The 27,829-nt window shown below is 33.1% G+C and overlaps 1 protein-coding gene across 1 annotated transcript in view; it reads right to left on the bottom strand.

Moving 5' to 3' along the window:
- The window catches only part of PRKCH (protein kinase C eta), a 258,990-nt gene that overhangs the window by 67,969 nt on the left and 163,192 nt on the right, over positions 1 to 27,829 (bottom strand). Inside the window, exon 10 of the mRNA XM_031952686.1 lies at positions 11,653 to 11,807. Coding sequence (XP_031808546.1) covers positions 11,653 to 11,807 — 155 coding nt within the window. The remainder of the gene's footprint in view (positions 1 to 11,652; positions 11,808 to 27,829) is intronic.

Below are 27,829 nucleotides of genomic sequence, written 5' to 3'. Positions count from 1 at the left end.
GAGCTACAAGCTGTACTCAGGGACTCACATTCAATTTAAGACAGCTAGGAAGTATAGTACTTCCATATATATATAGTATAGTGCCAGGCCTTGAATCAGAAAGACTCTTCTTCAATTCAAAACTGGCCTCAGACACCTGTGTAACTCAGTTAGATGTGTGACTCTAGGCAAATCACTTAATCAGGTTTACCTCAGTTTCCTTATCTGTATGAGCTAAAGAAGAAAATGGCAAACCACTACAGCATCTCTGCCAAGAAAATTCCGAAGGGAGTCTTGGTGATTCGGACATCATTAAACAAAAACAACTCACTCCAAATCCAGTGATCCAAAACAGATTGCCTTTTGTGTGGATATGCAACCATAAAATAAACAAAAATCACCTCGTTAAACTTCATGTTAGGTCCTCATTTGATAATGTTTTGTTGAAAGAAAATAAAATGAAAAATATAGCTCAAAACAAAATCAAATAACAATTGCTAGTATTTATATAGCATCTTTAAATTTTCCAAAGTAACATTTTAAAAATCTTATTCAATTCTAATAACAACATTGTAAAATAGGTATTATTACTAACTTTATTTTATAGATAAGAAAAGAGATGTTAAATAATCATAATGATAATAATAAGTAATACTTATAAAGTGCTTACTCCAAGTTCTTTGTCCAAGGTCATGCAGTAAGAGTCTACTGTCTAGTCATGTCCAACTCCTCATGATTCCCTTTAGGATTTTCTTGGGATAGATACTGGGGTGGTTTGTCATTTCCTACTCCAGTTAATTTTACATATGAGGGAATGGAGGTAAACAGTGTTAAATGACTTGGTCACACAGGTAGTAAATATCTGAGGCCAAATTTGTTTTTCCTGATTCCGGGCTCATGCTTTAGGCACTGTATCACCTAGTAAGAGTTTGAAGGAAGATTCAAACTCAAACCTTCTTTGGTTCAGTTCCAGTTCCAGCAGTCTGTCAACTGGACAACCTCACTGCTGCATTAATGACAAGAGATGCAGTAGTAGCCACAACTCTAACAGAATTTTGTGGTAAAGTTCTCTCGAATATATATTCATGGTGGTGGGAGAGTAATAAAAATAAGATTTTCTGCTTTTAGCACAGGATGCTTCAGAATTCCTCATTTTTGCTGCTGACACAAGTTGAGATGCCATCAAAGGCCAGGAACCAGGCCAGTCATTATATATACTTCATGCTTCATATTGTGAATTCCCAAGGAGACTTTGCAAAAGACAGTGTCCCTTTTGTTAAATGGTATTTGAACAGATAGAGTATTCACACTCTGCTTAGTGTGTCTGGCTATTTGCATGGGCTGAAACCAACAAAGATTTCTCAGACTTTTTAGTCTCTATTTAGCTTTCTGGCACATGTGGCAAACCTCAGTTAACATTTCTCACATTAATTTAAAAAAACAAAAATTGTGAATTGCTCAATTAAATTCTTAAGAGGTATGGGAAGGATGAAGAAAGAAACCACATTGCACAAATGCAAAATGTATGTTAACTCAACCACTGGATTGAATCTGTTTGAACCTGTCTAAATTTGAAATACAAGACCATATTGATCTGGAAACATTAGTCCCTCTGAAGACACATTTTAACGAGCTATTTCAGAGTTATTAGATTTGTGTTTATCTGTTGTTGTTGTTTACTATCACATATGCTCTTTTAATTCTAATTCTACTGCCTAATTTTTTCTGATACCTGAAAATAAAGGATCAGATACATCAGTAAGTTAACACTGCCATGAGATGTAGATATATCCAGGTTTTTAATGTGAGAATATTCAAATTTTCAATTAAATTTTGAAAATATTTATTAAATGCTAACTGCACTTGGTAGCTAGGTGGCACAGTGTTTTCAAGAGCATTCTGGATCTTAAAGACACAGAAGACCCAAGTTCAAATATTTCCTGAAGAATTTGTCATTGTGTGACTCTCAACAAATCACTTAACAGTTTCCATTTTATTACCAGGGTTATTGTGAGAATTATAAAAGTAATATTATAAAGTGCTTATTAGCACAGTGACTGCTATAGAGTAGGTATTTAATATATACTTATTCCTATATTATCCCATTCCACTATGTCCTTCACTGGGTAAAGATTTGCAAGAAGATAATGATGAGAGTTGCCAGAATAGGCAGATACGGAGAGGTCATGATATTCCATTAGCAAAAAGTATATTCATATTCATGAGATCAGAGATCTGTGAAGCACATTGTGTTAAGTGAGGAAAGATAGAAATTCTACACAAAACTCTCCCTGGATAGATCCAAAGGGGCATGTTTCAGAAACTACTTTTTCCCTAACATCTCCTTCCCTTCAATCCCTAGCATGGTATCTTAAATACTATGCACACTCCACAAATGTGTTTTGAATAAATAAGCTACTTAAATTTGAAGAGGATGGTTATCTTTTTGGTTAACAGTGGGAACCATGCCATCTCACTCCTACATACCTAATAATTCCACATGGATTTACATTGCTTAGAATAATAATAATAATAATTACTCACATGATTATCTTATAAATTTAAATAAAAAGGCAAACTCTAGTTTGTGTGTATATATGTTTAAATAATAAATCATGATACATAAAAATCACTGAACTGGAAATCAGAAGAACTGAATTTTAGATCTGGCTCTGCCACTACTAGCTTTATGGCCTTGGTCTATAAAATGGGAAGAGCTAGACTAGATGATTTCTAAGGTCTTCTTCAGTTCTGGAATCTATCAGGTCTATGCGTTCTGGAGGAAACTTAATTTGAAAAAAGAATACTCAGAGATCATTGCACAAACTAAAGAAAGCCCTTTTACTGATTTTGCTAAATCTTTCTTTGTTCAACTTTATATGTGCTTCAGAATCAGGACTGGCCTCATTCCATAAAAATAGAATTTATTTAAAAGTGTGTTCTTGATGAGATCTAAGAATGGCAGAGAAAGACATGCAGAATAAAGGTGTCTCTGCATTATAGTTCTATAACAATGTCTGAAATTCCTTTATCATTTCTTAAGATTGCTAATAAGATGTAAATGCAATTCAGGAAAGGAAATGCTTTATATGATAGTGAACATGTGTTACTTTAACTAAAGCTAATAAATACATTTCTTCATTTAGGTACTGGCATGTTAAACCCTCAGAAAGAAATTCTCTTATCTTGGGTCTATGGATTCCTAGATAGATTGCAGGGATTGTGAACTTGGATGAGGAAAAAAAATGTATCTTTATTTTCACTTATCTTTGATTTAATTCTATATATTTTATTTCCTGCACTTAAAAACATTATTCTGACAAATGGGTCTATAGGATTCAATCTGCCAAAAAGGTCCATGAGACAAAAATGGTTAAGAGCCTCTGCTTTAATAGTACTTGGTAAATTTTGATGAGTCAGGAAAAATATGAAACTCGGAGTATAAGGGAAAAGAGGAAGGGAAGGGAACAAGCCATTTATTAAGTAACTCCTAGGTGCTAAGCACTGTGCTAATTATTTTACAAATAATGTCTCATTTGATAAGGGAAAGGAAAAATAAAGATGAGAATGAAGTTATCAGAAGAGTACAACTTTGTCAATTTTACATATGCCTGGGGCCTCTGCTGAAGACTGGCACTGCCCCTCCCCTCATTTGCTAGTTACAGGAAAAACAGAGTATCCGGGCCTAAGGGAAGTGGGTGAGACACCCAAAATGCTTGATATGAATCACATTTACGTCTTTTGGCTGCCATGGCACCTTGCCAAAGGGATGAATGGATTTCTATAGTGAAACAATTCACTTTTCCAATCTTGCTTAATTCTTAGTATATTTTGAAACCAGAAAACAATTATATTGCTTAGTTTTTAAGTTAGTAAGTTCTATTGAGAAGACCTACTTACTGGCTCATGTTTCTCACTTATAGAACACATTAAATAAAAATGTATGTATATATACATACATATTTATATATATGTGTCTATACATATATACATATATGTATACCCAAATATGTTATATGTATGTGTGTATATACATATATAAAAAAGAAAAGTTGCTTTTAAGTCCATACTACATATCAAAAGGACAATTACAGAGAAAATCTATACCTTATTTCTCCTGTCAATTATTTGCCTTGTGTAATTAAAGGACCAAATTTAGTTATGAAACAAAACTGAAAAACTGAGTCCGAAGAAAACAGCAAAACAATCCAAGTTGGATGATGGCATTTGAGGTTAATTTACAGCTTTTTGTTTGTTTCTTCAGTTCATTTTATAGATGAGGAAACTGGCAAACAGAGTTAAGTGATTTGGCCAGGACCACCTGGATAATAAGTGTAACTGTAAACCCATAAATGGAAATGGTCCTTCTGATTCCAATTTTAGTACTGTATCCTGAGTGAACTTGTTGTCCCTTGATGTTTATGTATTATTCTCCAATAGAATGCTCCCTGAAGAAAGAGGCTGTTTTGTTTTGTTTTAAATCTCTGTTTCCCAAGTGCATAATGATGTCTGACACAAAGTCGATGTTTGATAAATGCTTGTTGATAGACTGAGTGATCCTTTTTAGGTGCCAAATAGGAATACATTACAAAGCTGGACTTTCTTACTCAAATGCTCTATTAAGCTTTAGGGAGTCTATGGGAAATTTGTAACTATTTTTACATCTTTCTAAAACTTTTACCCACCTTTTCCATTTTCAATAAAATTGATCTATTTTATTTACTCTACTCTTATTCTCAGTCATAAGTCTTAAAAGCATCAAGTTTAAAAAGTCATTTAAAAAGTCCTTTTCTTAACATGGCAGATACTTGAGGAATTCACCTTCCCTTGTATTACCTCCCCTAGCAGAAACCATCTTATTCATGTCAAAATTGCTTATTCAGTCAAAGATACAGAGAACAACACAATTGTGCATGTGAAATGACACATTATTTGAAAAATGAAGACAACTATATAAATTTCAAAATTTTAATATTTCCTTGAAAATGCTTCCATGATTGTCTGTTTTCTCATGCTTCCAATAATTTCTAGCTATATTTTTATCTTCTTGCTTCCAAGTATACAATCCTGTTATTCAACAAACACAATTAAACAACCCTTGCATATGAGACAATGTGCTATGCTACAAGAGATAGGTATTATAGAAGACATTGTTCCAAATCTCAAGATGCTTATAATCTAGTTAGGGGGATAATGAAATAACCAAACAAATGCAGAATGTAATAGATATCAAATAAAGCCAAGAAACCGGAGAGTTCAGAGGAGGAGGGTAGCGGGTATTAGCAAACATTTACTGACAGGTGCCAAAAGAGATGGACTTTGTTAAGAGACAAAAATAAGAGAAGAATGACACTTATAGAAGGGAGCTCTGAGTAAACATGGGGCAGCAAGGTGTTACAATGGATAAAATGATGGGCCTAGAATAAGGAAGACTCACCTTAGTGAGTTCAAATCCAGCCTCAGACATTTATTAGCTGTGTGAACCTGGGCAAGTCACTTAACCCAGTTTGTTTCAATTTCCTCATCTGTAAAATGAAATGGAAAACCACTCCAGGATTTCTGCTAAGAAAACCCCACATGGGGTCATGAAAAGTTGGACATGACTGAAAAAAATGACTTAACAACACAATCAACAGATGAAAAAAAAAAAAAAAAAAAAAAAAAGCAAAATTCCCTGTGTTTTGGAGAAGTGAGGAGGGAAATTACCCATGTGATAAACTGGTCTGGGCCACAAAAATGAAGAAGTATGTGGGTAGGGTGGAGGTGGTGAAAAGATAATGGTCAGATTGTGAAGGTGCTCAAATGTCATAAGTATTTTGAACTATATTTTGAAGACAAGGAAGAGATAATAGAGACTTCTGAAGATGGGAGGATAAAGAGGGATCAATATGATTCAAGCTGAACTTTACTAGAGTTATTCTGGCAAAAGTATATGAGGTGGATCAGAAGAAGAAAGGAGAATGGTTAGGGATAAATTGCAAGATCTTATAAGGCTCTCCAAGAGGGCAGAAATGTGACAAATGGATGGAAATCTACAAACTACAGCAAAATTTTGATTTCTGGCAAAAATTCTAGAATTTTATTAAAGGGATGATTGATTTTTGTACATTTTGAGAGGTAATCACTGAATCAGCATGGTTTCATCAACAGCACGTCATGCTAGACTAACCTCAGTTTTTCAAAGGGCTACCAGACTGGTAAATCAGGAAAACTGAGTAAACAGTATACCTAGATTTCAGCAAAACTCTGCCATAATTTATTCAGTCATTTACCAACTGTAGGACATTTAGGCTTTTTCCAATTGTTTACAATTCCTAATGGAGCAGCTAAGTGGTTAACAGAACTATTTCATAAGTTTTAAGTTGCTAAATGTCTGAACAGCAGGTAGGCAACAGACATATTTGAAATATCTTTAATCTCATGACTGTGCTAAAGAACATAAAATCTGATTAAAAGAGCTGCACAGATGAAATACATAGAGGAAATTAGAGTGAAATTAGGAGGTAGTTTTTATAAGCAAAATCTCTATTCTCAATAGTAAAGTTTAACTGAAGATTAAGTTTTTGCTTTAGCATAAACTGACAACATGTATGTAAAATCATGTATTTAAGTGATAGAGTGATATTTCTTTTTTCTGCTTCCCTTCCCCATTTTTAAACAAAAGTAACTAAATTTTGGAGAAAGCATAATGTCCAAAACATAGGATATCTGTATTTTAAATGATAAGGATTTCTAGTCAATAAGGCAAACAAATACACTGTTAACTATGTCTTCCTCATTTGTACAACAGAGATGATAATACTTTTATTCCCTTAAGACATTTAAGTGAATACTGTCTTTAATTCTATATGTGTATACATATGTAAAAAAAAAATTCTCTTATCAGTCCAAGAAATTCTCAATGAAGAACCTCTATCAACAATCAAACTTTAATTCCTCTATGACTTATTGAGATCATCCTTCTTGACTTCTTTGCAGCTTTTGGGGGTTGTTGTTTTGCTTAATTTTAGACTACACTTGTTGTTAAACTAACACACAGAAAGTCTGGTAAGGAAATAGCTTTTGCCTAGGACTTAAAGTAGTGGAAAAAAGTTAATGTGCATTAAATTTATTTTCTCCCTAGAAAAACAGTTGTTAAACATTTACTAGCACATGCCTACCTTCACATCTCCAACTTAACAAACCTTTCCCTCAATCAAGTATTTCCCTTTAACCACCAAATTTTTTGACTAATTTATTCATTCCATAAGATTATGTTAAATATCTATAACATTTAAGTCACTGTGAGAGGTACTGAAGACACAAATACAAAAATGAACAGTCTTTGTCCTCAAGAAGAGTTTACATTATATTAGGTAGAAGAAAATTTCTGATACATATAGACCCTGTGGGCACTCACACATTAACTGATAGTATGAAACAATACAGAAAATGATTCTTTGTTTTGTTTTGTTTTTAACCAGGATTTGAATGTTCCCACATTAGTAAATGAATGCCAGATGGTAAATTTCACTTTAATTTATCTAGTTATGACTTTCAAAAACTACTTTTTGAATTATTTCCTGAGTATTTCTCTTGCCAGGAAATTAATCTAGTTTCTTTAAGACATTATGAGTAATATAATCTTTTTCATTTACATTAGATGTGTCTGGGAGGCAATGCAAGCAAATGCAGGCAAAAGAAAGATTGCTGTATTTTGAGTCACAGTACTGGAGTTCGAGAATTGATTTTCTATGCAAAGTATTTAATCTCCACTTTGTCATTAGTAAAAGGGAAGATAATATTCTTACTATTACTTCCCTAAGTAGGGAATAGAGAGAATCCAGTGAGATATTACAAGCCACATTGTAACCACAAAGCTCTAATGAAAATTTTCTTTAGAAAAATAACATGTAATTTGGTAAACAAATGCAGGAAAAATAATTTATCAGGAATTCTACACTCAATTTTTCATCAACACTCTCAATTCCATATTTTCTGTGTGTCATCTGAACAGCTGGAAAATGGGGAAGTAACAACAAACCCTAGATATTTTAGTGTTTTCAATAAAGAACAGGAATGTAGTCTTTTATCATCAAAGGATCTGATTAGCAGCTCAAAAAGGGAATTAAAAGGATCATGAGAGGTAGAAGTTAGAAGTTCCTTGAACCTGATAAGCCCAAGAAACTTTTGAGCTCTATTTCCTGAAGGGCTTCCACCTCCCATGAGCTTCCAGATCCTCCTACCAGCTGGAAAAATTACATTTTCTATTCCCCACTTTCCCTTTGACAACAAGCTGAAAGAAAAAGCTAACAAATTAAATACTGCATAAAGCATAAAGGGATCAGAATTATGGAATGAATGAAGTATGCTATACTGGTAGAAATGAGGCTATGATGGAAATGAGTATATAAGAGTGATTTGGGTAAGAGTGAACAAATGTAAACATTTCTCCTTCACCCCATATTTAGTTTTTTTCATGTCCAAACACTATCAGATCTGAAACTGGAGGTAAGCAAATATCTTAGATACAATATAGAAAAAGTTTAAAGAATTCCTTTTTATAAATCTATTTTTAATGCCAGAAAATTCTGTTCTACAAGCCATGTTGACATTTATTTTGTGATAAATTGAGTTGTGTTATCATGAAGATTTTGCATACTGTGTTTGGATGAATATAGAAAATCATACTTTGGCCCAAAGGATCCTCTCATTGAAATAAGTCTGTATAAATGAACCAGTAAGCATTTTTTTTTTCAGGTTCATGCTATGATTTAGACATTGTGCTAGCTGCTGGGAATACAAAGACAAAAATAAAATAATTTCTACCCTCAAGGAATTTGCATCCTATTCTATCAACTTAATTAACCTATTAATGTTATATGACACTGTCTGTCTAAATATTTTAAATACAAATGATAATGTATTAAAGAACCTGAGACTATTTAAAAGTCACTTGATACTACTGTATTTTCCTAATTTTCTGATCAGGTGGATAAAAAAGTTGGTATTACATGAAAATCTTTTATGTGTTGACATTTAGATTTCTAACTGACAAGGTGAGAATAGAGAAACAGACAATCTTTCCCCTTTTTTGAGATATCTCACTTTATTTCTAATTTGTGTGGCTCTGTACACACTTCCATCTGGGAGGCAATGAAAGCAAATGTAAGAAAAAGAAAGACTGCTGTATTTTGAGTCACAGCATTGGAGTTCGCGAATTGATTTTCTATGCAAGACATTTAATCTCCACTTTGTCATTAGTAAAAGGAGAATAATATTATTATTACTTCCCTCGTAGGGAGTAGTGAGAATCCAGTGAGATATTACAAAGCTCTAAAGAAACAGGTTCTTATTATCCAACCAACGGTAATAGTAACACACAATATCTCTTCCATAAAACACAGGTACCAGGTTTTTGTTAATCCATTGAATCTAAGAACATTTATGAGATTCATGATCCTCTCAAACATGTGATCATCAAACATCATCTTCATACATCAAACAGCTGCTTCACCCCACCTTGCTGCCCCAAAGTCAAGTATACTTACCCTCAAAGAGCTTAAAATCTAATAGGGAATATATACACAAATGATGAGTGAGCAAGTTAGAAGGTAATAAGTATATTTAAGAGGCCATAGAAAAAAATCTAACAAAATTAACCTTTCACAGAAGAGGTGATTACTTCTAGCTAAGGTGAGGGTGGGAATCAAGGAAGATTTCATGATAAAGGTGGCACCTAAGGTAAGACTACATGAAAAGTCAGATTTTCAAGAGACACCTGTATAAAAGAAGTCCATTCTGGCTATGAGGATTGACATGTTCATCATCTTCAGTTGTCCCATCATTAAAATGAGAATAAGTTCATGATTTTCCAATGGTGTGCCTAGTCTAGATATCTTTACAACATGAATTTCCATCTGCTTAGGCTACAAAGGGACCTCCACCATTAGGCAAATCAGCCTGCTCCTGATACAGTAATTTACACTTAGAACTTCTGAAATAATTGATGATTCTTTCAAAAATAGGTATGAAGGCTTTTTTTTTTTTTAATAAATGGAGAATTCTATATTAAGGCTAGAATGAAGAACAGGGTCTTGTGGACCCAGGATTCACCAACACCAAATTTCATTTACTGACAATGTCAACACGTTTTCCTAGTTTCCTAGTCAGCTAGATAGAATTCTAGAAGATTTGAGACTGCAAATAATCAAGACTGGGAAAAGATAATAGATCTGCCTAAGTTTACACAGGAAGTCATTGTCAAAATCAGTGTTGGAACCTCAATTTTCAAACAATGTTCAATTACATGTGATCGAGGAATCATTTGATAATTCCCATATTACACCATGGTTTTAGTGAGAGAAAACACCTCATTGTCTTATCAGGGTATAAGTTCCCTTCCACTGGGATGTTCATCCCAGTGAACAATTAAGAGCTGATTAGAAAAATTTAAACTATTCTGTGTGCCTATTATTATTTTTTATGATTTTTGTCTTTGTTAGAATTTGTTATCTTTTGTGTTTCTTTGCCTTAAACTTAGGGGAGCAGTCTGATATAGGTGAAAAAAAAAAGCATAGGTTATCTAGATACAAGATCTGGACTCATAGATGACCTATTTTTAAATGGGGGCAATGATATTTGTGCTACATATTTCACAGGATTAAGAGAAAAGAACTTTATGAAAATGAAAGTTTGTGCTAAAAGTGTGTATACATACACATATATTTATATAGTATAAATAAGCTATTATTATATTTCAATTTTTTTATTACTTATCTTTTGTGTTTTTTTTTTTATTAAAGTGATTCTTTTTTCTCTATTAAAGTTTCTAAGGTATATGAGAATGTTGTTTTGAAAATCATTTGATTTGTTTGTCTGGAAAAATCCTGATTTCTGTGCTTCCCATAAAAATCTAAAGAAGTTACAATTTGACCTTTATGGAAAGAAAGAGTGTATATGGTAGTTACCTTCTCGCTTAATAATACTAATCCTAATCAATAGAGTTTACATAGAGTCTAAGGGCAGTGGTTTCTACTTTGGTAATCAAGGATTATTTTTATAAATGATAAATATTTCCAGGAAGAAGATATTATTCATTATAGTTGACTTAACAGTATAATGAAAATCAATTTAACCTTATTTTAAAACAGCACAAGAAGTGCAAAACCACTGGTATTTACTGATATTTATCCCTAAAGCAGAATTACCTATGAAGAATCAAGACATGTTAAATATTGATATTATTGAAAAAGAGAGAGAGAGAGTGAATTTGGATATAGATCTGGAGGACAGACAACATTTTCAGAAAATTAAACAGAACATATGAAGATTTTCACAATTTAAGAAACGTAAATATCTATTACCAAGTATCTGATTAAACTTAATTCAAAGAACAGTTATTAAACTAACACTTAAGACTATTGGGATTCAATGATAAAAACAAAACACACACACACACACACACACACACACACACACACACACACACACACAAACCCAGCCCTTATTCTTGAGAAGTTTCTAGGCAATATATTAATCTATTCCTACTACACAAAGGAAACATAATGGTCAGTGAATTGATAGAACTATTGATAGAATTGATAGAACTACTGACCATGCAAAATGGAAGACCAGATCTTCTTGGGGATTGTAAGGCATTGGGGGAATAGGATCCCAAAATCTAGAACTCACCTATAAATGATCCCCTTCTCATGTAGAAACATAAGGGCAGAAATTATTTCTGCAGCATAGAAGCGGGCTCGTGCTTCATCAAAACGACGAGATTTCTGGATGTGGAACATCAAGTCCCCTCCATTTACAAATTCCATCACAAAAAATAGGCGATCCTAAGAACAAACATAAGAATGGGAAAGGATTAAATATTATAAGTTTATATTAACAAAGCATTATATGGTAGCAAAAGAAATCTTTCAGCTGGCATTATACAACTGAAACAATAATTCAGTAATATCTTAGGTCTATCCTGATCTTACCCTCTGTTGAAGCTGCTTGTTCAAATAAAGACTGGATGAAAATTTATTAGAGATATTACAATAGGGAAATTTCATATTTTGATTAAGGATTAGGTTGGATGATCTCAAACTCACCTTTTATATTGGACATTGTGGAGGAAATAAAAGTAGCATATTACATGGCCCTTTATCTTAGGGACTTTCCAGTCTTTGTTGCTTTGATCAAATTAATATGTATGAAACATTTAGAGAGAAACTGAATGCCCAACGGTATTGATTGTATGAACTAAAGAAGTTCAAAAAAAAAGTCTTGGTTGAAATAGTAAGAAAAGATCTGAGCTAAACTTGGAAATTTTAGTAGGACTGAGATGAGAAAAGGGAAGGAGTGGGCATTATAACCAATTAAAAAAGAAAATAGTACAGATACATGAATAAGCATGGTGTACAATAGTGGTGTCAAAATGAAAAAAGAAATGGATCACTGTGGGCTACATATTTACTTAAAAATAATGTTAACATTATCCATGTTATACTGTATTTTTGTTTATTTTGTCAAACATTTTCCAATTACATTTTAATTTGATTAGGGTCAGTTGTTTTGCTTGTTGCATCTAGTTTACTACATTGAAAATAAGTATTTAAAAGAAAAAAGGATATATTTAAGGGAAATTATAGGAATAAACCAGGACCTTTTTGCTTATATCATATATAAGTCATACATGTTTAACTGGAGGGTGAGTGGTTGAAATCTTGCAGTAGCCCATAGAGGAATGAGTGATTCTCTGATTTTCTTGTATTACTCTCATCACATAAGATGACATAAGATTACTTGATAATGATTATAATTAACATAATTGCCTTATTGGTTTAATGATCATAATGCAGCATGGTGCATTGGAAAGACTGCTACATTTGCAGGCAGAAAACCTACACTTTAATACTATTTCTCTTATTTTCCATATGACTTTGAGCAAGTTACTTGATATTTCTGAATAATATGGAATGATTAAATTGGATTATTTCAGAAACTCACATTTAGAATATGTTTGGTGAACATGAGTTTTGTGATTTTTATAACTGCTCACATTTTCATGGCACGTTATGAAAGATTTTCCTTGAAATCACCCTGAGAAGCAAGTTTTTAAGTTCTGTTACTCTTGATTCTAGAATCTTGATTCTAGAATAGAAAAAAATTATTCCCCCACAAACACACACACATTCAAAGGAGAATGGTGAAAAACAAACAAACAACATGACTTGAAAAAAAAAAGATGTAAGAGAATATTTCCAATTCATTCCTTTATAAAGGTGGGAAATTCAAAGGTGTTGTACACTGCCTGCATCCCTAGATTTTTTCACTGAAAACCAAGTTTCCTGTTTCTCAAGAAGCCTATTCTACAACTCCAGAATAACTTACTTAACATAATCTGAATGATTTTATGACTTGAAAACCCACTCCTCTCCTTTTTGGGGGGAGAAAGTTACTATTTTATCAATAATAACCAAAGAAATGATTATTTTATTTGCAATTTCAAATATTATCAAATAACATTTCATTGGTTTTCCTTGTGGTTATAATAAATATGTTACCAGGAAAGTAATACACTTTCCCTTTTTTCACACAAGAAAATGTTATTATATGCGGTAAACATTTAATTATTTAACTATTGCTATTTGTTTCCCTGTTAATGAGACTAGAATTTGAGGTTAAAAGTTGATCCTATATAACTATCGTCATATAAGCAAATAGAATATCCACTGAAGAGTCTACCTGCCAAGACAAAGCCAGGAACTATATGAGCACAATTACAAACCACTTTTCATACAAATAAAGTAAGATCTAAATAAGTGGAAGAATATCTTGTGCTCATGGGTAAGCTGAGCTAATATGATTATCCAGAGGGAAAAAAAATAACACTTGTTCTTCAGTTTCCAAGGATGAACTGATAATCCAGGGTCTTAAGATTGAATTTTTGGAACTAGAAGAAATTATGGAGATCATATATTCTATTTTTTTTTCACTTTACATACAGGTGATCACCATGGTTACCTGAGGAGTCCATAGATTTTATGAATCACCAAAAGTGCCATGTGTCTATGGAACACAAAAAAGTTAAATACGCCTGTTCTAAATATTGATCTTGACCTCAACACACAGTTGTGAAGTCAAAAAAGCTTCACTTGTGATTCTCAAGTTTAGAGGGGAGTTTCAAAATTATATACTAAAAAACTGATCAAAACTTCTGAGAGTCAGAAGGGGAACACAGAAAAGAACTGAGGAGTTCTGATATCCTTTAAACTATCAGCAATATTAACTATCAACTGATGATCAATTGGCACCAAAAGTCATGTAAATATGAGAATACTGGGTGTCATAGCAACCATGAGGTAACTATTCTTGCTTCTAATCTCTCCCTCACCACTACTAGCCAGAAAATCAACTTCTGTGGAGAGGAAGCTGGCCATTCCCACCAATGCCAATAATGTGGCAAACCAGTATAGTTGAAACACACACAAGAGAAAGAGAGAGAGAGAAATAGAACAACAGACAGAGAAAGACAAAGAGACAGAGAGACGAGATGGAGAAAGATACCAATAGATAAGCAGAAGGCTACACATAGTAGTAGACAAGCTGCATTTTAATAACAGTTCCAAATCCAAATTGATGAACCTTTTGTTTCCCTTTTTCTTCCCCTCCTGTATTCTGTGTCAGACACCAAACAACCAAACCCCAAATAAATTAAAATATTCACATGTTTTGAAAATAAAAGGCCCAGTGAGTAAAAAACATATCACAAATCCCTTCTGCCCTATTTTTAGCATTAATGACAGGAGAAGGAAGTCAGTGGATTTTTGATTGGTAATGGAAGCATTTCACTCATTATTTGTGTGGGTTTCATTTCTGGGGTCAACAAGCTTTTGAATATCAAATCATGCTGAAGGGCTCAGAGAGAAAGATCTCCAAGATCTGTTAGAATAGAAAAATACAATCCAATTAATAATTGCTATTTTATAAGTTATGAAATCTACAAAGTTTTTCTTAAGTAGTACTCTTTTGCAAGCAGGCTAATGGGCAAGCAGGTTGGAAGGGAATATGCATTTATTAAATGCCTAACATATTCCAGGCACTATGTTAAGTGTTTTACGAATATCTCATTTGATTCTCACAACCTTAGGAGGTAAGTGCTATTATTACCCCCATTTTAAAGCTGAGGAAAATGGAGCTGACAGGTAAGGTGACTTGCCTGCAGTTTACATGGCTAATGAGTATTTGAGGCTGGATTTGAACTCAGGTCCTGCTGAGTCTGATTCAGCACTCTATGTACTATGCCAGTCAGCTATTTTTATAGCAAGTTAAATTTCTGTGTGTTTTTTCTAAAGTTTTTTTTCCCTAAAACTACAAGGAGAAGGAGAGGCAACAGTATCCGGATAGATGAAGTGATATGACAGAAACCAGTTCATTACCTAGGCAAAGACCATGCTATTCATTCTTGCCTAAAAACACATCCTACTTCACATCCATCCAAAGGGAATGATTTCTGAAAATCATGCCTATCTAGTGGAAGATTGTGAAAACTGCCTAGCTCTGACTCCCAATTTGGGGTCAGAAGACTTTAGATATTTCAAAATGACCCAAATGCCAGTAAGTTTAATACTTTTGTGTTAGGGACTCCTTGAACTAGATTCCTTACTTCCCCAACTAGATTCCTTACTTGGTCGAGCTTGGAAGCATTGGGATTACAAAACTAAAGCAATTGAAACAAAATTCGTTAACTGGGACTTCATTTCCAAGAATGCTACCAGTTCTAATGGAATTCATTTCCCACCTATTTTAAGATCCTGATTTTAGTAAATCTGCTCACAAGTAGAATTCAGACAGATTTGGTAAGGCAGATTCTCTGTAATAGGTTTTCCCCTGTTCTGTATGTTGTATTGAAAATATTTCTGTCAAAACCTGGTGTACTAATTGGTGTAAAGTGAAGTGAGTAGAACCAGGAGGATGCTGTACACAGTAATAGCAATATTAATAATTATCAATCATGCATGGCTTAGTTATTCTCAGCAATGCAATGAAACAAGACAATTCCAAAGGATTTATGATATAAAATGCTATCTACTTCCAGAGGAAGAACTGATGTGAGATGAATATAGACTGAAGCAAACTTGCAAACTTCTTCTTACTTTTTTGTTGTGTGTGTGAGTGTGTGTGTGTGTTGGTCTGTGGTTTCTTTCACAAATTTACTAATATGGAAATGTGTTTTCGCATATATAACCTATATCATATGCTTTCCTTCTCAGTAGGAGGGAGAGGGGGCAGTGAGAGGGAAGGAATTTGGAATTCAAAGTTTTTTTAAAATGCTAATATATTACCTATATCAGATTGCTTGCCATCTCAGGAAAGAGACTAGAGAGGGAGGGAGAGAATTTGGAACTCAGAATTTTTTTAAATGTCTAAAATTAGTTTTACATATAATTGGAATAAAAGGGAAATATCTCTGTCCCTTTGAAAATAGGACCAATTTGGGGATTGTGGCACTAAATCTTATTCCTAAACACTCTTTGGGAAAGAAAATGAAAGGAAAAGCACATTTGGGAGGGAGTGGAAGATTTTCCTTTAAAAAATAATTCAGAAGCTAGGAATAGCATTTTGAAATTATGGCAAAATCAGTTGCTTTCTCCAAACTGTTATTTAAAGTTAGCACCATACCCTTTTCATGAAGCTCTGAGAAAGGCTTGAGTTTATTTGAGGTTGCATAATAAATCTTAAACCATAATCTATCGAATGCGTTTTTGGCTGTATTGGGGCAGCAAGGAGGGGAGCCTATTGAACTTTCTGAACTCTTCCTGTTTTATCATCTTTGACAAGGCTATTTACATTTAGAGAAATGAGGCATTCCACTCAACAGGAAATAGTGAATGACGCAGAAGAGATTCTGATGCAAACCAGTAAGATGAGAAAATCTGTTTGCAAAACATAAATTGGAAACATGATGAATCTCACTACACAGAATGTTCTTTTGTGCTCAAAATTTTTTCCAAAAGAAATAATAGTAAAAAGGGCCAAAAAAAGGTTCAGTTTAAAGTAAAATAACTGTTTAATTCTAATTTAATCCTTGCCAACAGGGAAGAGGGACCTTATCCTTTAGGTCCAAGATGGGTGATTATCCAATGTACTCGAAAGGATCTGTCATTTCACCAATTAAGTAGCTAGTTGATGCAGTAGATAGACTGTAATAGGGACCTTTACAATGATTTTCAATTGAAATCTCATATATTTTGTCTTAATAGCTGTATAACTTAAGCAAGTTGCTTTAATCTCTGTTTCTGCTTCTTCATCTGTAAAATGGGGATGATAATAATAGTACCTACTTCTCAGGATTGTTGTACAGATGAAATTATATAATATTTGTAAATTGCTTCACAAACTTTAAAGTGCTATATAAATACCAGCTATTATTATTATTGATATTACTGCTGTTGCAGCTGCTGCTGCTGCTGTTACTGCTACTACTACTACTACTATTACTACTACTACTGCTACTATTGCTACTACTACTACTACTACTACTACTACTATTACTACACTACTATTACTACTACTACTATTACTACATTACTATTACTACTACTACTACTATTATTACTATTATTACTACACTACTATTACTATTACTACTATTACTACTACTAGAATAAATAAAACCAGAATAAAATAAATTTCAGTTAAATGGAAGAAATGTCCACAAATTTTCTCTGGAAAGGCAAAGAAAGTACTTGGCAGATTTAATTTCATCATATGTCAAAAGGCAATATGAAGTATTACTTCATGGAATATTTAGTTCTTTTGTATTATACTGGTAATGATAAATATGAGCAAAATGACTGCCATAAAAATAATTAGTTTACACACCAACTCTGGAGAATGAAGAGTTAGGAAAATTCTATGACATACTTTTTTTCCCCACCAAATTCTTTTTATTATCCTTTCCCCCACCTCCCTCTCCTAGATGGCATATAATCCAATATATGTTAAACTTGGTAAAAAAATATATGTTAAATCCAATATAAGAATACATATTTATACAATTATCTTGTTACACAATAAAAATTAGATCAAAAATTTTTTAAAAATGAGAAAAAGTAAAATTCAAGCAAACCACAACAAAAAGAGTGAAAATGCTATGTTGTGATCCATCCTCAGTTCCCACAGTCCTCTCTGTGGGTGCAGATGGCTCTCTCCATCCACAGGTCTATTGGAACTGGCCTGAATCATTTCAAAGTTGAAAAGAGCCACATCCTCTATGGCACACTTTGATAGTAGGAGACTTTACTGCAAAGATGCTAACAGGCAAGGATGGTGAGGTGATCTCAGAAAGCATAGTTAAGGAAGAAGGAATGTGGTAGGGCAAAGATTTGTTGACTACATAGAGAATTCTTATGTTTATATCATGAATACTCCTTTGAGAAAAAAGTTAACAGGTGCTGGACAGGGCAAGTCCTGAATAAGATTTTAAAATGAAATTGATTTATTTTTAACAGACAGGAAAAGACTTGTTGATGAGGGTGTCATCGCTGAATAAGCTGTGTACAGTCAAAGTAACTTGTTAGAGCAAAGACCAGAATTATTATTTTTTAAAAAGTATACACTTTAAAAAAGATTTATGGTACTATAGAATAATGCAATGAGAATATGAATAATGAGAAGACAACAGGATTATAATAATAAGGAAAGGATCATGATAATCTAGGTCCCTTTTCTTTCTATCTATCTTTTAGTCTTCTAACTTTTTAACAGTTTCTGATTTTTGCTCTAAGAAGTTGGTGGTCTGATTGTATACTTCTATAGTACATAATCAAACAACTCAATCTAGAGCTAAATAACGATAAGATAAAACATTTATTATAGCAAGAAATGACAATGACACCAATTATAGTTTTATACAGAAATTCAATTGATATGAATTAATTTCCAAAACAAAAGGGGAAAATAAGTACAAAAAGTACTTCAGTCAGTAAGCCTCTGACTTATTTCCTAAACAGAAAGAGATGGTAGCCAAAGGCAACACCAGTTTGGAATATAAACTTGTTCATAAAATCTTATGAAGAGTCACTGGAAAAATAAAATAGTTTGAGGGAAAAAAATCTTATAAAGAAGGATGAGAAGGAACAATACTGTCTTATAAGTCAGAGAGAAATAATGGAGGATAATTCTAGTTCATAAAGCAGAGAGAGACAATGGAAGGTAATACCAGTCTAAGGAAAACTTGGCAAGTGATTTAATTAAACAATTCATGTCAGAATGAAAATAGAAATTTGGCAATAAAAACAAAAGAAAAAAAAATGGAAAAGATCAGCAAAAGTTTTTATAACAAATTACAGAAACATCATATTTGGAATTTACTATTACAGTTCCAGATGTGTAAAGAGAACAAAATGAGGGAAGCAGCAAGTCTAGATAAAATATACATAAAGTAGTACATAAAGTGCTAAAAGTGATAGTACTATGTTAGAATTAAAGGATTTGGTCATAAGTTCATCAAGGGAAGAGAAGACAAACAAAGTAAGGAAAAAATGTTAGGCCTATTTATAACACTTCCCCCCAAAGTCAATAAAAAGAATTTCAATAATCATCAATCTATATGCCCACTTTCCCACTCATAAAATCTTTGAGAAACATCTCCACATTTATTAAGGCAATGCTCATTGAAGGCATTATTTGGAAATAGGGAGTTTTTCACATACTGGTAGTGTATAATGGACTATATCTTCATTATAATGCAACTGACCAAAAGATCTAAAGAATGCAAGACTTTGTAAATTATGAAAAAGTGTTTTTTATAATAAGGCAAAACATTATTAAAAACTCTCTTCGTTAAAAAAAAAGATGTCTGCAATCCATAAAAATCATTAAAGATTCCTTGAAAGAAATAACAAGAGAAGAGTTTTGTTCATTGACCTTCTTATCACAAGCATCAGTTGAAGAAGCTCTCCCAGAAGTGTATACCATCATGTTAGGATAGTCCAAAGCACGTTTTCAGTTGAGGAGGGACTCTGTGGATGGTGAAATCCTTTAGATGTTCTTGTTAGTTAATGACATGTTGCTAGTCATAACAAGGCCCAGAACATCTCAGAACTAAGGGATCTGTTACTATTCAAAAGATTTGCTCTGATCAACTACTCAACACAGAACAAATGGATAATAAAAGTCTAGTGTCTAGAGTATGAAATACAGTTGCATACAAAGTACAGAAGAGATTGCAAAGCAAAGGACATGTCAATCAGCATGATGGACAGCAAGCTGAGCCCAGAATTAAATGGGAAGAGGAGAGCTGGCTAGATTATCTTTGACAAACTACAAAAATGGTCCATCTTGGTTAATGCCAAAGTTCTACTATTGTTATACAATCATAAGGCATAGAACAAGAAAGACTCCAAAGAACTCAAATGAAGAATTTACTCAAAGAAGGAATAAACAGCTTCTTAATATGCTATCCATGAGACACTTAGATAAGGAACAAAAATATTTCATGAGAGAAATATGACAGGTAAAGATGATGGGTTGGTTATATTGTGAATAAAAGTGGCTACTCATCTACTACTAGTTTCTCTGGAGAAATCCAGCTGGACTTCTAAAGCTATTAGACCCGCTGTTTGGCACTTACCTGCACTGTTGGAAGAAGCATAAGAATTGGTGACATCAAAGATCCATTTAAGGATATGAGAATCCTGATCAATACAGACATCTCTTGCTTTAGGACTATCCAATATAAATTTATAAAGTGGAAGAATCATAGACTTTCAGTAAAAAAAAAAAAAACAAAAAACTTTATTTTCAGGACAATTAGCTCTACAAGAATAATGTTTCAATGAGCAATTATTCAAATAATATTGCAACTAGATTTCACCATTTTACAGTGGGGTTTCCTTAGAATGCACTGCTCTAGGCCAACCCAAATTCAGGTCAGTCCAATGGTTCATGCTCAAGGTTAGATGGCAATGAAATATACTTAGAGTATATCACATCCAAGAAAAGAAAGTCTACTCAACAATAAAAAGATGATTAAACACTAATTCAGGATGACCCAACTTCCTCTCTACTTCCACATTTCAGGTGCTTTTCTGGCAGCAGCATCTGATTAGAAAGATGTATTGACTTTCAAAGCATTAGAGTTCAATCCAGTCAAAGAAGTAGCAACTTCTCATAGGCTGGGCCTTTTGTAACCTAGTCAATTGAGAATAAATATCAATGGCTCAATTCTAAAGGACAGTTTCCCTAATCCTTTAAAGAGAAATCAGCCTAGCCTACATGAAATAAATGCTGCTCCAACTAACATATGTCGTAAAATATTACTGCAAAATGGCATTGAACAGGAGACCTCATATGAGGTACACAATAGCACATAAAAGTCTATATTATGAAAAAGAGTAAAATTATTTGCTTTACAAAAAGAATCAGAATGACCCCTTTAAATGATACATTCTCTTAGAAAATATAAAATAAAATTTGATTCTCAAAAATTCATTTTAGATATATTTGTGTTGCAGAAAGTGAGATAAATACACAAACTTTTTGTAGTAATTAAAAGAATAACTAAAAAGATTGCCAGTAACTTTTCATTTAACTTGTAAATAATTTCAATCTTGGGAACCTAGAAGCTTGCATACTCCTATAGAAGTAGAAACTATCTTTTTCTATACAGTATAACATCGTGTAATTCTGTTTCATAAACTATTCTCTAGGGATAAGATTCCTGGGAAATGAATTAATTCTTTTAGGATGTGAGTAAATTATAGCATTAGAATGATACCCTCAAAGGACTGAAGTAGAACATTTGTAGCAATACTTAAGGGAGCTGATTACTCACTAGGAGTACTGACTCAAAACACAATATATAACATATACTGTAAAAACATTCATAAGTTTGTGAAATAATGGAAGGAAGTGACATTATAACTAAAAGATCCCGAGCCCAAATTCTTTACCACAAGGATGCCTGTGGCTTTAATGTTCATATGAATGCTTCTGAATTAGATTCTCAATTTTCTTTCAGGGGATAGAATTCTGTTCAAATTGATGGCAAGTATTCACCATCTCTCTCTGATATATTTCCCCAACAGTAAACATCTGCCTATATTATTCATTAAAGGGAAGAAATGATCTCAAGCTAAAGATGAGAACAGAAAATAAGCAAAACAAGGAGAATAAATAATCAGAATGAGATTAGAAAATTAGATAAAAAACAAGGTGGTTTAAGGGTTGAGAATAATTCAAATGGGTCATTTTAGACCATACTAAACATGAGCTAAGAAAAAACATAACTATAGACCAGAGGTCTTGAAGCATTTTCAATTTGGAGGGGTTTAATCAGTTTTGGCTGATTAAAACACTGAACATTTATAAGTTATTTAATTTCTAACAGTCCCCACTTTCAGGACCAGCTGCTTCTTTTTTGTTTAATCTCTGTAGGGAATGAGACAGAAAGTCAATAAGATACGAAGTATCAGTGAAGGCTCAGATGAAATTATGTATCAGAATTTTAGTATATAGTGGCACTTTGATTTCATGATTTTCTTAAGAATGGGTTGGATCATTAGAAGAAATATAGTTCAATATATTCATTTTGCACTTGAAAAAAGCAAGATTTAGACAAAGTTAAGTGACTTGAACAAGGGCACAAAGACAGAAGTATCAAGTAGTAGCTGGCAATGGTTGTTGGAATTGCCATGGAGTTAAGGCTAGGTAAGGAAGTCAAGTGAAGCCAAAATGGAATGAAGAAATTATTATTGTGACGAAAAGAGTAGAAGAGCTGGAAAGATAAAAGGATTGTAGTTGGAAAAAGGAATTTTAAAGTTCTGAATCTTATCATAATGATGGAAAGAGGTGAACCATAGGTTTGCTTCCAATGCTAAAATTCTTATATAAAATTAGTTTTTATTGATTTATCTTATATCATCTTCACTTCTCACTTACCCCCATCCAAGTAATAAAGAATAAAAAAGGAAAAAAGCATATAAAAAAACCTAATCTATATAGCAGTATTTCATATCCATAGTCTCTTGCCCTTTTGCAAAGTAAGGAGATGGGTGTATTCTATTTCTTTGGGATCAAAGTAAGTCATTGTAATTACAGGGGGCAGCTAGATGGCAAGTGGCCAGTGACCAGGGCTTGGAATCAGGAGGATTTGAGTTCAAATTTGACATTTTCTAGCTGTATGACCCTAAGTTAACTTCTATTTGCTTTGGTTTCCTCATCTATAAAATGAGATAATAATAGCACCTAAAATTTAGGGTGGTTGTGAGAAGCAAATGAGAATAATTTAAAAAATTCTTAGCACAGTATAACACTGTCACATAATAGGTGCTATATGAATATTTGGTATTATCATTATTATTATAGTATTCAATTTTGTTTTGTGTTCTTGTGTTTTTTTCTATTTACATTATTGTAATCATTGTATATATTGCTTTTTCGGATTTGCTTACTTTATTTTGCAACAATTGCTATATCTATGTCTTCATCTCTCTCTATATATATTCTTCATATTCAGAGTTTCTTAAAATATAGTGATCTTCTATCACTTTCATGTACCACAACTTGATAAGCCATTCCCTAATCAATGAGTATCTACTCTGTTTCCAATTCTTTGCTACTATCAAAAACATGTTACCAACATTTTGGAGGGTATGCTTCTTTCTATATTTGACCTTCTGAAAGACAGATACTCTCAAGAGGATCTTAGGGTCAAAGGGTATAAGTATTTGTCACTTTCTTGGCAGACTTAAATTACTTTCCAGAATGGTTAGACCAATTCACAAATCCACTAACAAGGCATGAGTATTCTCTTCTTTACTTAGTCAATCTTAATACTGGCTACTTCCATTTTTTGTCATCTTAGTCCATTTGCTGGTATAAGGAAAGAACTTAGAGTCATTTTGTTTTGCATTTCCTTAATTATTAGTGACCTGGATCAATCTTTCAGTTGTTTGTTAATAGTTTGTAGTTATTTTGAGAATGATTTTTAAAAATTCTTTATACATTTATTCCTTGGGGAATGATTTTTGTTGTTATATATTTGTGTTAGTTCCCTACATGTTGGAAATTAGAACTTTATTAAGCATTTGATACAAAGACATTTTCTTCCAATCAATTTTCTTCTTATTTTAGTTATTTTAACTTTGTTTGCTTTACATTTTCAGGGTTTTTATCTTCTATGAAAACGCTAAGATTCTATCATTATTATTATGCCCACGATCTAGAAAAGCACAAAATGGGCCAAAGGTCTCTCCTACACTGGAAATAGTGATCAAGGATAAGAAGGAAGATATACCAAGACATAAATGCAAAAGCATTTATTGGAAAATTTTGACATAAGACATTGGCAACTTTGTGTCTCATAGTTCCAATGTGTAAATGTGTGTGTGTGTTTGCAACAATCAAGGAATTTTGGGAAGGTACCCTTGCAAATGAGCAAGCCTGGAAACCTGAGTTTCTAAGACATGTTAGTCATCTCTGCTATATAAATGAGGAGAAATTACAAGAAGAACTATAAACTTCAAAGATGGTCCAAAATGAAGAAGCATGAAGAAAAAGAGGTATCTTCTAGCTGAGACAATTGATTCAATGCAGAAGAATTTCAAATAGACATGGCGTCTACCAGCAAGGTAACACTGTTCAAAACTGAGCTATGATGCTAGTTTAGAGCAGTAAGAAATGATGCTTTACTATTACCAAAAGGGTTACCTGTTTTTAACAGCTGTGTAATGAAACAATTCAGACAAACCAAATGGAAAGATATAGGTCAATAATACTTTTCAAGAATCCAGCCCTTCAGAAAAAGTGAAAAAGGTAATTATAATGTGAATGTACATTGAAGGGATGTTTGGCATTCAAAAGTCCTTCATAACTTATCCTTTTCTTACATTTCCAGTCTTCTGGCACCTTTTTCCCTCCCTGACACATATTCTTCAATCTAGGAGTACTGGTTTCCTTGTGTTCCAGGAACAAGACATGCCATTTCTTGGCTCTTGGTATTTTTTCTGTCTTTTCCCCTTTCCTTGAATACCTTCCCTCCTCAGTTCTGCCTAATGGCACCCCTGGCTTCCTTTAAATCCTAACTAAAATTCCAAATTCTACAAGAAGCTTTCTTAATTCCAGTGTCATATCTGTTACTTATTTCATATGTATACTGTACATAACTTGCTTTGTATTTATTGGTTTGCATGCAGTCTTCCTGTAATGGGCTGAAGCTGAGCAGACGCATTGAGGTCCCAAGCACTTGAGGCTTATTAGCAACTGGACAATATTCTATTAAAATATACTTGGAGAAAGAATGGCCCTGCCCACTACTCTGTGCAAGTTTGATTTGTTGTATAGGAGATTGCGTAGAGGATTTGGTGGGTGGAGTGAGAGAGGCAGAGGCACTGCTGGCCAGATTCCTGTGACTGCTCTCACTTCTTATCACCATTCCCTTTCACCTCTGCAAAGAATAAGGATCAAGGATTTTCCCTTATCCTGACTCCGGCTAATTTTAAAATACTCTGGGTGCTAAACGTGGTCATCACATCTTCCCATTAAGTTCTTGAGAGCAAAGTTAATTAAGTTCCCATAAGTTCTTGAGAGCAAAGACTACCTGGTACTTAGCACAATGCTTGGCACACAATAGGCACTAAATAGACTGACTGTCTGAAATGACTGGTATAAAATCAGAAGTCAAAAAAAATTTTTTAAAAGTTCATGCTTCTTTGAAATGCCATCTGTTCCATGTGAATCCTTTGTAACTCTTAATTTATTTAGTTTCTTTGAAAAAATTATCCTCTTTAAGTTTCAAGATACTTCAGGGAAAGAAGTACTTTAGATTTTTTTTCCCCCTCATATCTTAGTCAAGATAGAGAGGATTATTTTGCTACTGACAGTAGTTAAAAACAGACCAGTTCAAAACTTGGGGAATTTTGGGAATATGAAACAGAAAGTGAATAGATTACACTGCCTCCCACCTCCAAGTATCGCTGTTACCTATTCCACTACTATATGGGGAGGCCTAAACAATCTTTAACCAACCTTTACAGTTTGTTGAACAAGTTTATCTTAATTTAACTGAAGAAAAAACAGACCATCAGAGATTATGTGATCATATGGCTATTACATACCAGAACTAGGACCCAAATCCAGATCTTCTAAATTCAAGAAATCCTATTGACTAATAATGAAAATCAAAATGAGTAGAAACAAAAGATCATCATATATGGCAATACTGTTTTAAGAACTCTGAACAAATAAGTCATTACTACTATTACATGAATACTATGTATTCATCTTAACTACAAAGGACATATGAAGGAAGATATTATGAACACATGAAAGAAGATACCAGAGAAAGAACTAATAAATAGAAGTATGTAAAGAATGATTTTACATATATTTACATATTTCTGTCTAATGTCAAGGGCCATTTCTAGCAGGCTATGGGGAGAAAGAAAAAAGGAAATTTTCATAATAATTTGATTATATATATATATGTGTGTGTATGTGTGTATACACATATATAAAAAGGAATAGTAAATTATGAAGTTATAAATAAAAGTTTCATGTACATCTTTTTATCACTGTGCTTTGTTATGGAAATATGTGTTTTATTCCACAAATTAAAAATTAAACAAAAATGTTAAAGAAAAATTGCTAATCATTATATTCTGGAACTTATTTTATATTGACAAAAGGGCTTATTCCTTTCAAAATCTATAGGGATAGGATACTATAGTTCAATTTACAGCTGACCAACAGAGCAGAATTCTTACTAGAAATGAAGTTACTAAGACATAAATTTTTTGAATTCTAACTCTAGCAAAAAAACTTAACATACATTAATTCTGCCTTTTGGGGAGGAATGGAAGTGCTCCAGGAACTTGAAAATGTAGCACTGATACCCTTGCCAAGCTGTCATAATTATTGTTCTCTCCAAGTATAAGAACTCTGATGGGCTTTACATCCAATCATAGCTGTAATCTAAATCTTGGGACCCATCTGCCAGGCAAAATAGAAGCATAATTCTTTCAGCTGAAAAAAAAGTTTCTGATTGACTGGGAGTTTTATCTTCCAGCTAAACATTCATTCTTCAACTATCTTCAAAGTATGATGATTCTATTTTTGTAATTTTATACTAGTATGTATTAGTTATATTTACTTCACGTAACTTGTAGTCAAATAGGACCATGTCTTTTATTTCTTTTGTACCACCCACAGCATCTAGAATAGGGCTGAGCACTGAATTTACTATGACTGATTTGTGATGAAATACTTTATTACTTCGGCCCTTTTCATTTGTAACTTCTAACTCATGTTTTTTGAATGACCTCAGTAATTCAAGTCTATTATTTACTCTTACAGACCAAGAAGCTGTCTATATTTTGTTAGCTCCAAAAAGATTTATACTTAGACTGAGAAAAAATGTCTAAACAGATTAACCCTAGCTGTGAATGTCTTTATAAGCCAAAAATCAATGAACTTTAAGAATCAAAGCAGGTCATCTAGATCAACATCTTTTCGAGACATGAAATCCCTCTGTGACATTCCTGACAAGTAGTCACCTACCTTTATCTGAGAATCCTTAAAGATCTCCAATGACTGGGAACTGATTAGTCCTCTAGTCAATCTACTTTATTTGTGAACAGCTCTAATTAATTGTTAGGGAATATTTATTTAAATTAAGTTTAAGTATGCTTCCCTTGAACTTTTAAACCTTCATTCTAGCTCTGCCCTCTAGGGGTAAGAATAAGTTTAATCTATTTCTACATTATAAACGCTTTAAATATTTGAAGACTGATATTTATTCTTAGTCTCTTCTTCTCTGGCCTAAGTATCTATAGCTCTTCTTAAGCAATCCTCATATGGTAAAAAA

The sequence above is a fragment of the Sarcophilus harrisii genome, chromosome 2 (assembly GCF_902635505.1).
Source record: "Sarcophilus harrisii chromosome 2, mSarHar1.11, whole genome shotgun sequence".
NCBI classification, from domain to species: domain Eukaryota; kingdom Metazoa; phylum Chordata; class Mammalia; order Dasyuromorphia; family Dasyuridae; genus Sarcophilus; species Sarcophilus harrisii.
This window is presented reverse-complemented; position numbering and strand designations above follow the sequence as displayed.